A 15,509-nucleotide genomic window follows, 5' to 3' on the forward strand; every position below is an offset into this window, starting at 1 on the left:
CACCCACCTCCGGAGTCTGGGGACACATTGGTGGATGTAGGAAACGAACCCAGCTCTCCCACACCAAAGGCAAAGTCAGTGCAGAAAACAAAAGACATTTAATTTCCTTTTAGTAAACTCGGGGTAATTAAAGGGAACTCATAAAATGGCGATGAATGGACAAGGTGTGATCTTGGTGCCTTAGGGCGCTTGACATGATTTTGAAAATGCTTTTCCTGTAATCTGATGATATTCTGTGACACGACTCCACTTCAAACTGTTTCTCCTTCACTCAGGGCTGCGACAGACAAATGGTGTTCGACATGCTGACGAGGCTCAAATCTGTCGTCTACCTGCCCGGAGACTTTGTCTGTAAAAAGGTGAACACACACCTGGCGACCAGTTAAACCTGTCTGTGAGCTCTGCTGCAGCAGCGTGTAATGATGTGTGTGTGTTGCAGGGGGAGATCGGCAGGGAGATGTACATCATCAAACAGGGGGAGGTTCAGGTGGTGGGCGGTCCTGACCTGCAGACGGTGTTCGTCACCATCAGAGCCGGCTCGGTGTTCGGAGAGATCAGGTCAGAGCATCTTCATCCTATTAACCAATTAAAAAACTGTATGTGGAGCAGCCTGGTGGGACGAGGGAGTTGGTGTTAAGTCACAGTGGCAGTCTGTCTGGAAAGATTGGCACAACCATTGCCATGATATTTGGAATTAGTTCTGTGAGAATCCTTCTTTCTGACACCACACCAACAAATGAGTTCCAGTTTTGAACTCGTGGTCTTCAGCCAGCTGACTCAAGTGACATCACTTCAGGACATTTATCAGACTTCACACAGCTCCCTCTGAAGACACTTATGGCATTATACAGCTTTAAAACATATATACATACAACATACAGTAGTGCTAAGGTTAGCATGCTAACTGTTTTTAAGTACTCTGTTAAAATTGTCCTGCAGAAAAACTGTCACCTCAGAGTGTTATATTATTTTTTTATTATCGCTATTATGCAGTGTGGAAGTAGCATTTTTACCGTAGCTGGTCTCATACAGCATCATAACATGATCACATTTCACAAGAAAAAACTAAACCTGCAAACAAACACAGAGACCGAGGTGAGAGTCCTGTGTGAAACCAAAAGTCACATAATGTATGTAACGTTCATCGTACTTACACTGCAAAAACTAAAATCTTAGTAAGATTAATTATCTTAACTGAAGGCAAAATATACTTGTTTTTTGTCTGACAAGATATTTCTTCTTACCAGGTGGCTTTTATTTTAGAGAATTTCACTTGTTTCAAGTTTTTTGGCCTTAAGTAGCAAGTGAAATATTCTTGTTCTGTTGGCAGATAATTTTGCTTATTTTAAGTAAGATTTCCCTTATTTTAATGCTTTTATTTCTTGTTTTTGAGAGCTCAGTTTTTGCAGTGTAGCTATATAGTAATCCTAACCCAAATCTTGATCTTTTTCCTAAAACTAAGTAGTTTGGTACTTAAACATAACCAAATTGTGACCGCTTCACAATGTTTTATTTGCTGTCTTTGTCTGACAGCTCTCTCTTGTCTGTGATTGGTCAGTTTGCTTGCAGGAGGAGGAGGGAACCGACGTACTGCCAACGTGAAGGCGCACGGCTTCGCCAACCTCTTCATTCTGGATAAGAAGGACCTGGCAGAGATCTTGGTGCACTACCCAGAGTCCCAGAAACTGCTCCGCAAGAAGGCCAAGTATGTCAGGGTCCTGACCTCAAAGTGCTGCAGTTTTACACTACAACACAGCTGCAGCTGACTGCAAAAAGGGGGGTTTGTTAGGCAACTGCTGGAAAACACACTGCAGCACTACAATAAATACACTGAACAAAATTATAAATGCAACACTTTTGTTTTTGCCCCCATTCATCATGAGCTGAATTCAAAGATCTAAGACTTTCTCTCTGTACACAAAAGGCCTATTTCTCTCAAATATTGTTCACAAATCTGTCAGAATCTGTTAGTGAGCACTTCTCCTTTGCTGAGATAATCCATCCACCTAACAGGTGTGGCATTTCAAGATGGTGATCAGACAGCATGGGGACTGCACAGTTGTGCCTTGGGCTGGCTATAATAAAAGGCCTTAGGCTGGCCACAATAAAAGGCCACCCCAAAATGTGCAGTTTCACTGTATTGGGGTCCGGAAACCAGTCAGTATCTTGTGTGACCACCATTTGCCTCACGCAGTACAACACATCTAACTCCTCACAGAGTTGATCAGGTTGTTGATTGTGGCCTGTGGATTGTTGGTCCACTCCTCTTCAATGGCTGTGCGAAGTTGCTGTCAGGTCGAGACCCCAATGAGGACGGCGAGCATGCAGATGAGCTTCCCTGAGACGGTTCCTGACGGTTTGTGCAGAAATTCTTTGGTTATGCAAACCGATTGTTGCAGCAGCTGTCTGGGTGGCTGGTCTCAGAACATCTTAGAGGTGAAGATGCTGGATGTGGAGGTCCTGGTGTGGTTACATGTGGTCTGCGTAAGGCCGGTTGGATGTACTGCCAAATTCTCTGAAACGCCTTTGGAGACGGCTTATGGGAGAGAAATGAACATTGAATTCACGGTCAACAGCTCTGGTGGACATTCCTGCAGTCAGCATGCCAACTGCACGCTCTGTGCCATTGTGCTGTGTAATGGTAACGAACATTTTGGAGTGGCCTATTATTGTGGCCAGCTTAAGGCACACCTGTTCAATCACCATGCTGTCTGATCAGCATCTTGATATGCCACATGGATTATCTCGGCAAAGTGCTCACTAACAGATTTTGACAATATTTGAGAGAAATAGGCCTTTTGTGTACAGAGAGAAAGTCTTAGATCAAAACAAAAGTGTTGCATATATAATTTTATTCAGTGTATATACTTTCTCTACAGCATGCTAATACATTTGTGACCGCTCAATACACAGGAACAATAATATTTTAAACAAACACAGTGAAGCTGGTAGTAGTTGTAAAATCAAGCATCAGTGCTGCCAAAACTGCGTTTTATAATAACAGAATAAGCAGTGCCATTATTTTCGACTTTTAAAGCGCTACTAAATCCTCCTCCACCTCCACCACCCACAAACTTGTCTGCTGATACCTTTGCTGCCTTCTTCACAGGCAAAGTGGAGGCTATAACTAGCCAATTCTCTGAAACACTCAAACTCAACCATTGTAGCAGTCCTACTACATCTTTTCCTCTGCCCTCCCAGGTCAGTGGTTCTTCACTCTCCTCATTTACTCCTCTCACAGAGAGCGAAGTATCAGAACTCCTGACCCGTAGCCGTCCCACTACATGCCCACTGAACCCGATTCCTATGAATCTCCTCCAAGCCATATCTCCTACCGTGGTCCCGACAATCCCTCATCTGATAAATACTTCTCTGGCTTCAGGAACCTTCCCGACCACTTTCAAAAGGTCTCAGATTACACCCTTACTCAAAAAGCCCTCACTTGACCCCACTCAAGTTGAGAACTATTGACCAGTGTCTCTTCTACCATTTTTATCCAAAACTATTGAACGGGCAGTATTTAAACAGGTCTCAGAATTCCTCTCAGGGAATGACCTCCTAGATCCTTATCAGTCTGGTTTTAAGAGTGCCCACTCTACTGAAACGGCTCTACTGTCTGTAACAGAAGCCCTAAGGTCAGCTAAAGCTGCAGCCCAATCCTCGGTTCTGATCCTGCTTGACCTATCAGCTGCCTTTGACACAGTCAACCACAGGATCCTGCTATCTGCTCTCTCAGCAATGGGCATCTCGAGTAAAGCACTCCTGTGGTTCGAATCCTACCTCTCGGGGTGTTCTGACAATGTTTTGTGGCAAGGACAATTATCCCCCTCCCACTGCCTCTCCACAGGGGTACCCCAAGGCTCAGTGCTTCGGCCCCTTCTCTTCTCAATTTACACCACCTCACTGGGCCGATCATTCGCTCACACAGCTTCTCTTACCACTGCTACGCAGACGACACGCAACTCTACCTAACCTTCCCACCAGGCGATCCCACCGTCTCGGCACGGATCACAGACTGTCTCTCGGACATATCTGCATGGATGAAGTCTTGCCACCTTCAACTAAACCTCTCTAAGACTGAACTCTTGGTTATTCCAGCCAAGCAATCTATCCACCATAACATCAAACTACAAATTTACTCCGCAACCATCACTCCAACCAAGGTGGTGAGAAACTTGGGTGTCATGATTGATGACCAGGTGTTCTTTTCAGACCATGTTGCTGCTGTCTGTCGGTCGTGCCACTTTGCTCTATACAACATAAGGAAAATCAGGCCCTACCTCACTCAGTACGCCACCCAGCTTCTGGTACAGGCCATGGTTATCTCTCGCCTCGACTACTGCAATGCATGCAGCCCAAAAGGACTCATGTCACTCCATTACTCAGTGACCTCCACTGGCTCCCCGTGGCCTCCAGAATCAAATTCAAGTCACTAATGCTTGCATACAGAGTGACTACTGGGTCTGCACCCATCTACCTAAACCCCATAATACAAACTTACGTTCCTTCTCGCCCGCTACGCTCCTCCAACGAACGCCATCCCTTCACACAAAGCAATCCCAGTCCCAGCTATTCTCATCTGTGACACCACGATGGTGGAACGAGCTACCACACGCCATCAGAGCAGGGACCCCATTGATTTGATATGTACTATGATCTCTTACTAGTTTTTATTGCTGCTCTTACTAGTATGTGTTGTCAGATCTGTATTTGATGCTCTGTTGATGCTTGTATGTTGTTCCTTAAATGTAAGTCGCTTTGGATAAAAGAGTTAATGTAAAATGAACAGAAGAGATCAAACCAGGAGAAATTCTAAATGTCACGATGGTGCGGTGGTTAGCCCTGTCGCCTCACAGCAGGAAGGTTCTGGGTCTGAACCTCGGTTGTCCCGGCCTTTCTTTGTGGAGTTTGCATCTTCCCCCGGTGTCGGCCTGGACTCTCTTCGGGTGCTCTGAATTCCTCCAAAGTCCAAAGACATGCAGGTTAACTGGTGACTAATTAAATTAAATTGGCCTGAGTGGTTGTTCACCCGATGTCAGCTGGGTCTGAAGTCTGAAAGAACAAAATACCAACCAATTAAAAGGACAAACACAGTAGTGTCTTTAAAGAAGGCAGTACTGAGGTAAACGGAGTATAAAAAAGATAAAGCAGCAACAGCTGAGTGGGCGAGCTAACATGGGCAAAGCAGCACTGGTTGTCTCAGTCCTAAAGGGAAATAAGAAGTATTCTAATAAATGTGAAGGCTTAAAGCCGAAAAGTAACTAACACGCCCACAATCAGTACTTTATATCTCAGCCCCTGACAGTGTCCAGCCTGTTGACACAGTTACACAGTGATCAGACCTTCCCCGAGGTATTTATCTCCTGTCTAGACATTTGATTTATCTGGCTGCAGTTCAGTGCACGTGAGGCCCTGAAGTGGGCGTGAACATTTCACCTGCCGGCTCCAGAAACCTGGAACCGTCCTGGCTTTTGATGTAAATGCAGCGTCTGACTGTGTTCATGCCGTTGAGTCTGATTGGCTGTTTACCTGAACATTGACGCTGCTTAATGCCCACCTGATTAGTTTCATCGGCCGCTGGGCTTGCTTGCTCTTTTATTCTTCTCTGTGCGTCTTCCTCGTCGCCTTCCTCCCGTCCTGAACAGGATTAGTCTCGGCTCTAATCTTCCAGGTGCAGACAGTGAGAGAATCGGGTCAGGCCAGTGGAGCGATCCTCCTGCTGAGCTTCATGCTCTCAGTCAGATCATGGTGCTGCAGCAGGGTGGATGGCTGTGCTGGAGGTGCTGCAGGAGTTGGTACGGGACCTGCGGGGTTTTTATGGTGTTTCTGGGTCTAGTTTTCTTTTTTATCCAAGCAAAGTTTTGTATGTTTTTTAGTTTGTTTGGCTGTTTAAGAAAAAGAAAAGGATGTTTATACTCAGTGAAAAAAGTATATTTTCTGAATCAGCACCATAAATGTTCCTGAGCTCTGACAGCTGGTGTGTTTGTTCTGTATGTGTCTCTGTGTTTTTGCGCAGGACGATGCTGACGAAGGATAAGAAGCCAGACGTGAAGGATGAAGGTAAAGCGGCGGCGCCGGTCATCCCACCCAGACCGGACACCCCCAAAATGTTCAAGGCGGCTCTGAAGGTGACGGAGATGGCGGGGATGGAAGGAACCTTCACCAAACTGGCGAAAAGCTACAAACCCTTTGAAGGCACAGCAGAGGTACGACACCAGCACTTATTGACACATGTTACTCCACTGATCGACAGCTGGTGGCAGTGAGGAGCAGAGAAACTATTCTCATGTCACGTTCAGTTGACCGCAAGTCACCTGCTAAATTCAATTTGTAAGGAAAAGGAATGTTTATCTGTACAGTTCAGCAACAAAGCAATTAAAAGTGCTTTACATAAAACAAAAAAGCAACATAGGGAAATATAAAAAACAAGAGTCTAATAGAAATTTTAATATTAATTTACCCGGTCGAGTCACATTTGGTGCCATGTGCTCAGGCAGTGAACGGACACTTGACTAATCAAGATCAGTTTTCTGGATAAAGAAACAAATTCAATACCATCAGTATGAAATGAAATAATCCAACTTGAAACCAGGTAATCAAAACAGAGAAGGAAAATCCAAAAGACATGGACGAAGACCGAAGAGAAATGTACAGAAAATTTAGGACAGAACAGATGAAAGTTTAAATTATCTCCACAGTTTTAGATATAAGCAAAGAGATCGTTCACGTTGAAAGATTCTCCTTCTCTTTTATAACTCACGCTGGTCTCTGAGGATATTGTGACCTTAAGACGGTTGTTAAGTCATTTGGGAACAAACTGCTTTAGGAAGCGTTTTTGTTTTACATGTAAATTTGTGAATGAATGATCTTTTTTGCTACACTTTCTGTCTGTTCAGCTCAGATTCTGTGTGAGGTTTTCTCTCTCTCTTTTTTCCCTAACCTGATCTGATGTCCGCATTCATCCAGAATGTTTATGTCTGTTGTCTGTCACTGTCGATCCTATGATTTCTAAACTAAAGTACAAGGACCAGTTTATTAATGTTGGCTTCACCAAAGCAACTCAGAATGGAGATTTCAGATGCTTCAATGTGTAATATGTGGGGAGGTGCTCAGTGATGAGGGATTTAAAATGAATAACATTTCTTCTTTGTAAAGAAGATTCCATCCTGATCTTTTTGACTCTAGCGTTCCTGAAAAAGCAGTTCAGAAACGGACTAAATGCTCAGCATGACCTCAGTTGGCACTTAAAAAACTGAGCCAGAGTGAAGATCAGCTGGTTGAAAACTTCAACCAGCCGCATACTTCTCATTAAATGTCAAAAGACGTGTTGGTGATGATGGGAGGGGCTGAGAAAAAGAGAGAAGACAAAGAAAGGAGAACAGACTGTTGTTTTTGTTTACTTCAATAGGAAAACTAACAGATTTTATATTCTGTCCATGGTTTGTTTTGCCCTTGTTTGTAAATGAAGGTGTATTTTTTTAAACAGACACTTGGCATCACATTTTAACACCGTGAGTAACCTTTAGTATTGTTTCTGTAGAAACTCCATGCTCAAGTCAGCAAGAATAAATATGCAACGTCCAGTTAGACTTTCAAAATAAAACTAGTGGTTAACGTTGTGAAACGTCGCAATTTGGCTAAATTTAGGCACAAAAACTACTTGGTATGGGAAAGGTCAACATTTGAGTTAAAATACCTACGTTAGTTACGTTTAACTTATGTACTTTAAGTAATGCAACTTACGTAACTTCACTAAAAACAGCCAGTGTTGACTTTTTGTTTCACACGGGAAACACACACTCCTGGGTGAAAGTCCGGGTTCTGGCCCAGCCGTCCACCTCCTAACTCGGACCTTTCTGTTATTTATTACACACCTAATGTTCATAAATGACGCTACAGGGTTTCCCCCAGTGCGTTGAACTATGACACTCAGGGGTTTTGACCAGGTGAGACGCTGCATACGCAGAAAATGTATAAACAAATATTCAAATATTTTAAATTAGAATAAAAGACAGAATAATTGCATCAGTTTAAGATGCAAGTTATTGTGCAGAAAAGATAAAGAAACACTCCTTGTCATGTTTCCCTTCCTCCATCTTTTTGTCCCTCCCAGGCTCCCACCTCCACCTCTCCGGTCCCCCCTCCCTCTCCGGTACACCGTCGCTCCCCGATCCCTCGCGCTCGGGTCCAGGACGACGACGAAACGGTGTCGGAGTCCGTCGACACCACGGTGGTCATCAGGATGACGCCGCGACTTGAAGGAGAGGAGGTGCTCACTGTGGAGGTGACGCCTGGGGAGAGAGAGGAGGACGAGACGAAGACCGGGGAGGAGTGATGTGACAGGAAGCTGCCTCCCTCACAGGACAGATTCTGCTTCCCAGAATGCCTTTCAGCAACCTCCTAATAAGAGATGGTGGAGGTGGAGAGAGAGAACGACTCGTCTCTGTCCTGGTGTACACAAGCGGTTCTCTTCTTCTGTGGTGGATTTTCTCCCAATTGTCTTCCTCCTGTTTTTGAACACATTTTGAATTTGTGCAGAAAAAAAACAGACCGAAAACACGAATCAGATAAAAAAGCTAAAATCTCTCCAAAATACATATTTTCTCTTCATCTGTGCGAGCTTCTCGTTTGCTTTTCAGGTTTCCCTCAACTGCATCTTTTCTCACGTTAGTTCCTCCCACTGAAGCCGCGAGGAGAGACGCAGGAGAGCTTAGTCTGTGTTGTTCCCTTAGAACCTGTATTCTGTGATACACCGTCCAAATAATAATAATATTATTATAAGGGCACATGGTTACTACTTCCTCTGCTGTTATTTTTTGTTTTAATTTATTTTGAAACAACAAAACAGAACAAGTCAGGAGAGCAACAAACATGTGGTCAAATTAAATGCACACTTTACTTATTCCACCATGAACAAATAGGAACAAAACAAAATAAAACCACAGAAACTCACAGTACCGGAGGATTTTCAAATCTATTTTAATCTTAAGAACAAACACACCAGACGCTTCAGTCCAGTCTCAGGACCGCACATTCTGCATTTACACTAAACGGTTTCAGAGCGGCGGTTCCGGGGACTTGGGATCTCAAAGAATCTCACGTGATCAAACGTGACTTCACACAGAAACAAAGATGGCGTCAGCTGGTCGACCTTGTGTGTGAATCAAACTGTGGAAGAACTCGAGGCTGAGAAGAGGGAATCAGCGGGTTTATACGTTTTATAGAGCAGATCGACAACACGCTGGGGACGCTTCCTCAGCTCGCTCTCATTGGCTGTTACAGGTGTCTCATCGGAGGCTCCCAGATTTTGAGATAATTAAATATTAAAGATGGCGGCGTGGTTTAGCTCATCTGGTAGACAAGGCTGAGTCCTGCAGCTGCACGGGTTCATCTCTTTGCCTCTCTCTCCCTCGTTTCCTGCTTCTACACACTTTCCATCTCTCCAATAGGTAAAATAAATAAATATCAAAGACATTTGAAATCAGGGAGCGTCCGATCCAGTCGACGACCTTATTTGTTTAAACCCCTCATGCTAGAGGCTCATTTGTTTCAGGCCGCTCAGAACAAAAATACGTGCTGAGGCGTGACCACCACTCTTGTTCCTTGTGATGCAGCGGATAGAAATTTATCGTAGCGCCTTGCTAACGTAGGTGGATGTACAGCAAGCCGAACATGCAGAACTGAAAGCAGCAACGTGAATCTCTGAGCAGACGAGGAGCTAAACACCAAAAAAACACATCGTTTTGGATCCGTTTAAAAGCAGATAAATGTCTGAACACGTGAACACATTCAATAAGTGCCGGGGTGTTTTTGGCACACTGCAGAACATGAGCCATCATATTTACTACGTATTTCAGCGACATGCAGTTTTTTATCATCTTACATTGTGTTTCATGTGATTTATCTGATCTAATGTCTTTTTACAGAACATATTTAAATGGTATATACAGCATGTATTAAGATGTATGATCTTTAAATTAACTGTTGGTCATATCATCATCATCATAATCATCCATAATGGAAGTCCACTTGGCTGCTCAGACGCTGAATGAGGTTTTTTTTTTTTTTATGAATTTGTTATATATATCTGAATGTATTGATATTTGGTTTGTAAATTCATAATTTTTATAAACCAGTTTCTAAAGAGAATGTCTGAAAATGTGTAAAACATAATAGTAGCCTAAATTAATTTATATAATTATAGCTCACATCACATGTGATTGAATGTAAATGACAATGATAATTAAAATGTGTTTATTGCTGAAAGACAACGGGCTGTTTAAGCTAGCTTTCCCTCATTCAGGTGGTGTCTGGAGTTTTTGGGTTCATTCCGAATAAAGGGACGTTGGCTGAACTGTTTGGTGAATAAAGCGTGTTGTACTGGAAAAGAGAGTCATGCGACGTGTTTTAATTTTGATTTACTCGCATTATTTCCAAATATAATGGAAAACCTGACAATGAGATCAAGCAGGAATCTCCAGGTCTGAAAAGTGAAGCCGGGGCGGCTGTGGCTCAGGAGGTAGAGCGGGTTGGCCGTTAATCGGAAGGTCAGCAGTTCAATCCCTGGCTCCCCCTAGTTGTGTGTCGAAGTGTCCTTGGGCAAGATACTGAACCCCGAATTGCCCCTGTTCCGCCAGTGTATGAATGAGTGTGAATGTTAGTTTCCGTCAGTGTATGAATGTGTGTGACTGGTGAATGCAGATGTAGTGTAAAAGCGCTTTGAGTGGTCGAAAAGACTAGAAAGGCGCTATACAAGTACAGAGCATTTACATTTATATCTAGCAGCCAGCAGGGGGCGACTTAAACCTGCGTCCTCTCCAGCGGCCAGCAGGGGGCGACTTAAACCTGCGTCCTCTCCAGCGGCCAGCAGGGGGCGACTTAAACCTGCGTCCTCTCTAACAGCAGGGGGCGACTTAAACCTGCGTCCTCTCTAACAGCAGGGGGCGACTCCAGCGGCTGCAGAAAGAAGTGTGATTGTATAGAAGTCTGTGAGAAAATGTTTCTACTTCTCAGCTGATTTATTCCCTCAGTAAACACTTTCCTGATGAGTTTCTGGTCTCAGTCGCTAGTTTCAAGTCTTCTTCAACACAGCATGATGTTCATTTAGTAAATTATGGTCCCATTTAGAGGAAAATAGACCAGACAAGTACATTTTGTTTAAGCCTGTCTGTCTCTAGCCAAAATTAGCATCCCAGCTAATATCACTGTAATTGTGAATAGAGAGTTCGCTTCCGCTTCCGGCTCATGGAACGTTTTGTGAAAAATATGTACGGTAGTCAATGGCGAGGGAGAACTTATCTGTTAGAATTGAGCCCTGAATAACGCATATAATGTTAGTCAATTTAAAATATAATTTTGTTTGTCAAGAACGTTGCAGTTTGTCGTAAATCAGTAAAGTTACATTGATACGTTTTGTGTGAAACCCGTTTTGTGTGTGAACTACATCTCTCGTCTCGCACAATATACGTCGCCAACATGTTAGCGCGGTAATGCTAAGCTAACATTGATTGTTTTCTAGCTACTAGCCAGATAACTTAGCTATGTTCCACGCAGAAATATATCTCACCTGATAAGTTGAATCCAACGACTCCTGGTCCTTTTTATCACATCATCCTCTCATGTAAGTCTTTTGATGTTAGCTTAAGTCATTGACAGAAACAGTTACGACGTCACATACGCAACTTTTGGGTTTGTGGTCTTTTCAATTATGTGTTTTATGTACTGTCTGATACCTCAACAGTATAACAACAAATTGCGACTTTCTTCACTTTAAAATTTGTCTTTCAAATTGACGAACATCACATGTGTAATTCAGGGCACAATTCAAATGGGATCAAAATGTTTGTTGTCACTTGCCGTTGACTACCGTACAATATTTTTCCGAAATAAGGTCCCATGGTGGTTCACTGGAAAGGGGAGGGACTTAGGGTGTACTCACACTAGGCGAATCGTACCGTGTCCGAGCACGTTTGACCCCCAAAGTCCGGTTCATTTGACCAGTGTGATCGCAAACAGTGCCCGAGCACAGAACCCCGACACAAACTCCACTGTGCCGTGAGAGAGAGAGAGCATTTTATTTCACAGAATGACGGTCAATATTGACTTCCAGCGATGTACAGCGCGCTTATCTCACATCCAGCTGTGATCTAACGTTAACAAAGCTCTCCTTATCAGCTACATGCTGGCTAATAACTGTTTTGAGCTGGGTCTCCGACACTGAGAATTGTGTTGGACAGATTTGTGCAGCGGTGTTCATGAGAGAGAGAGAGACATGGTGCTGCGCGAGTATATGTGCAGCACTGCAATGACCTACGATTTTAAATAGGACTAGTGCTCAGGAACGGTACAAGACAACCGGGCCTAGTGAGTACGCCCTTAAGCTCTCTGTTACAGATGCATTGTGCTGACCAAGCTAGCTAGCGCCACCCTCTCGTTCAAATACGGTCACGTCTGGTTCCAAACAAAACAAGATGGCGACGGCCAAAATGCCAAACTGGAGGCTTCAGAACAGTAGTCCACAAACCAACGGTTGACATCGCGGCAGCTGCGTCCACTGGTTTACAGGCATTGGATGAGATTCAGGTAACAAGAAATCATGAGAAAAAAACATCTTACTGAATTATGAAAAACTAAAAGAACCTGAAAGAGTAGTCTGGTTGGAAACCACCACCTTTTTACAGGAAAAAGGCCTAAAATAACATAACTAAAATGAATCAGGAATAACTCCTCAACCATCAGGCCTAGGTGCATAATTCTGGTCTCCTTTGAAAGGTTAGACACTAAGGAATATGAATCAAATAAATAAACCCTATTTATTTTGCTATTAAAGAGCAAATGGAGATGCAATAAAGAAAAATATGATATTTTCATCCTCGCCGGTATGAAATGTATATTTTAATAGTAATATCGCCATCAGAGCCAACTCAGGAACATCCTACTGCTGCTAAGTGGGCTCTATCTCAGCGTCTTGAGCAGACATCATTTTGTGCATTGGATGTCTGTGTAACTACAGCGAGTCGGCCAGCAGACGACGATAAAGACCGTCTGTTCCAAAGCAACACTTCTCTCCTGCAGTTTCTGGAGAACCAAATCTCAGAGAGAGCTCAGAGGGATTGAGCAATACTCAGTGTTGTCAACAACTTTTATTGAAACTCATTTTCCCAGAGTCCCAAGCTTCTGCTCACAACACTGCCCATAGGAAAGCAAAATCCAAGATGAGATCTCATAGTTGTTTCCTTCTTTTTTCCTGGACACAAATGAGCTGTTTTTAATACCAAAGTGGGACAAAAGGCCTTTTCTCCTGCTTCTCAAACTCAGCTCAGGAGAAACAACCATATAAAATCTAATTTATGTCTGACTCTGATCAAAACAAGAGATCACTAACTGATCTTAAATAAGTCTAGTTTAAGTCTCCTGAACGTTGGACCATGAGATCAGAGAAAGAGCTCAAAGAAAACTCAGCTATGACTCCTGGGATCTCATGATTCTTCTCAGATATGTTTGTTTTCTCATATTGGCCTCAGGAGCAAAAAACTCATCTCTGTCTTACTCTGATCAAAAGATGAGATCTCTACAGGATCTTAAATAAGTGTCATTTCAGTCCAGAATGTGGATCAGAAAAAAGCTCCAAGATATTTCTCGGTTTTGTCTTAGTGACCGAACTTAGGGGTTATTTTACTCAAGTACTTTACTTACGTCAAATGTTGAGGTTGAGTAATTTCTTTTAATGGGGGTTTGTACTTTTACTCCCCGTAATTTCAAATCCTTTTTGTATTTATTGTTAATTATCTGTTACAAGTTACTGAGAAAAATAAAATAAAATTTGAAAATAATGCACTTTCAAATGTCATGTTTTCCAATTTGATAAGGTCACAGCCAGCATAACTGGAACAGCCAATACTTTGACATGACGTTTAGAGATTAATTCATTAATGACCGAATGCACGCAAGAACTTAGATACAGTAGTAGTAAGTATTTGTCATACAGAATAAGCACTTTTACTTTTGATACTTAAGTATATTCACTATGGAATACTTTTATACCTTTTACTTGAGTACAGTTGAGGACTTTAATTGTGGATATGGTATTTCTCCTCTTTTAAGCAAAGGAAAATTGTACTCTATTCAAAGACAATCAGTCCTCAATCTCTCTTCATCTCATCCTTTTCTCCTAAGGGGGTTTTAGGAGCAACAATTCAGATGGAAGTGATCTCAAAAAGATATACTGTTGAGATCTTAGTGTTTTCTCAAGAGTTAAAGAAAAGACTATTCTGAGCAAAAGATTTTTCCTCTGGATGTGGCCTCCGCTAACTGATTATGTTTTAGGAGCAGCTACATGTTTAGTAGTGATGACGATGCAGACCTGTGATTTTCACACTGTTTTATGTGAACGAAACGCTGTGTAAAGTTCTGTTTCTCTGCTCCGTCCGGCTGCGATTGGTCTGCATTTGTTTCCTGTTTCCACTGTGAGCCGCTCGATAACTCAGCCCGACACAAACTGGGCTCTAATGACGTTAATGATTTTACTGCACTGGTTTCCAGGTCATCTCTGTGTGTCAGGGTCGGTTCTGGGTTTTAGGCCTTTATTCTCAGCAGGGTTCATTTAAGGCTCAGATTGATGCAGTGGTGCAGTTTGGAGACCTTCAATCGCCCCATGTCCTCCAGACAGAACTGAGCTGCAGATCAGACAGTGGTGGAAAAGCATTCAAGTCCAGCATTAAAAGACTTATTTAGGTAAAAGTATTATCAGCAAAATGTACTTAAAAATACCAAAAGTAAAAGTACTCACTGCAGTTATGTTCCCTGTCAGTGTCTATTACGATGTTTGGTATTTTGGTCGTTGCCATCTTGGGTTTCTGCAACCAGACGTGACCATATTTGGACGAGAGGGCGGAGCAAGCAAGCTTGGTTAGCAAGGTGCATCTGCAATTCACATTAACTGTGATATTAGCTGGAATGCTAGCTAGAATTTTAGCTAGCGACAAACAGGCTTAAAACAAAACGTATACTTATTGGAAAATGAGCGGCCTCTATCCTGATTGACAGGTCGCCATGGTAGAGATCAGCTTGTAGCCCCGCCCTAAAGCTTCCCCTGCTTCCTGGTCTCTGTTCCTCTAAATGGGACCATAATTTACTAAATGAACATCATGCTGTGTTGAAGAAGACTTGAAACTAGCGACTGAGACCATAAACTCATCAGGAAAGTGTTTACTGAGGGAATAAATCAGGTGACAAGTAGAAACATTTTCTCACAGACTTCTATACAATCACACTTCTTTCTGCAGCCGCTGGAGTCGCCCCCTGCTGGCTGCTGGAGAGGACGCAGGTTTAAGGCGCCCCCTGCTGGCTGCTGGAGAGGACGCAGGTTTAAGTCGCCCCCTGCTGGCTGCTGGAGAGGACGCAGGTTTAAGTCGCCCCCTGCTGGCTGCTAGAGAGGACGCAGGTTTAAGTCACCCCCTGCTGGCTGCTAGAGAGGACGCAGGTTTAAGTCGCCCCCTGCTGGCTGCTGG

At 43.2% G+C, this 15,509-nt stretch overlaps 1 protein-coding gene across 1 annotated transcript in view; it reads left to right on the forward strand.

Annotated features, from left to right (window-relative positions):
- The window catches only part of LOC123959247 (cyclic nucleotide-gated cation channel beta-1-like), a 12,056-nt gene extending 2,968 nt beyond the window's left edge, over positions 1 to 9,088 (forward strand). The window contains exons 2-6 of the mRNA XM_046033197.1: positions 276 to 359; positions 440 to 558; positions 1,559 to 1,705; positions 6,017 to 6,206; positions 8,114 to 9,088. Coding sequence (XP_045889153.1) covers positions 276 to 359; positions 440 to 558; positions 1,559 to 1,705; positions 6,017 to 6,206; positions 8,114 to 8,335 — 762 coding nt within the window. The 3' untranslated portion in view covers positions 8,336 to 9,088. The remainder of the gene's footprint in view (positions 1 to 275; positions 360 to 439; positions 559 to 1,558; positions 1,706 to 6,016; positions 6,207 to 8,113) is intronic.
- The last annotated feature ends 6,421 nt before the right edge of the window (positions 9,089 to 15,509 follow it).

This window comes from Micropterus dolomieu, linkage group LG20 (genome assembly GCF_021292245.1).
Source record: "Micropterus dolomieu isolate WLL.071019.BEF.003 ecotype Adirondacks linkage group LG20, ASM2129224v1, whole genome shotgun sequence".
NCBI lineage: Eukaryota > Metazoa > Chordata > Actinopteri > Centrarchiformes > Centrarchidae > Micropterus > Micropterus dolomieu.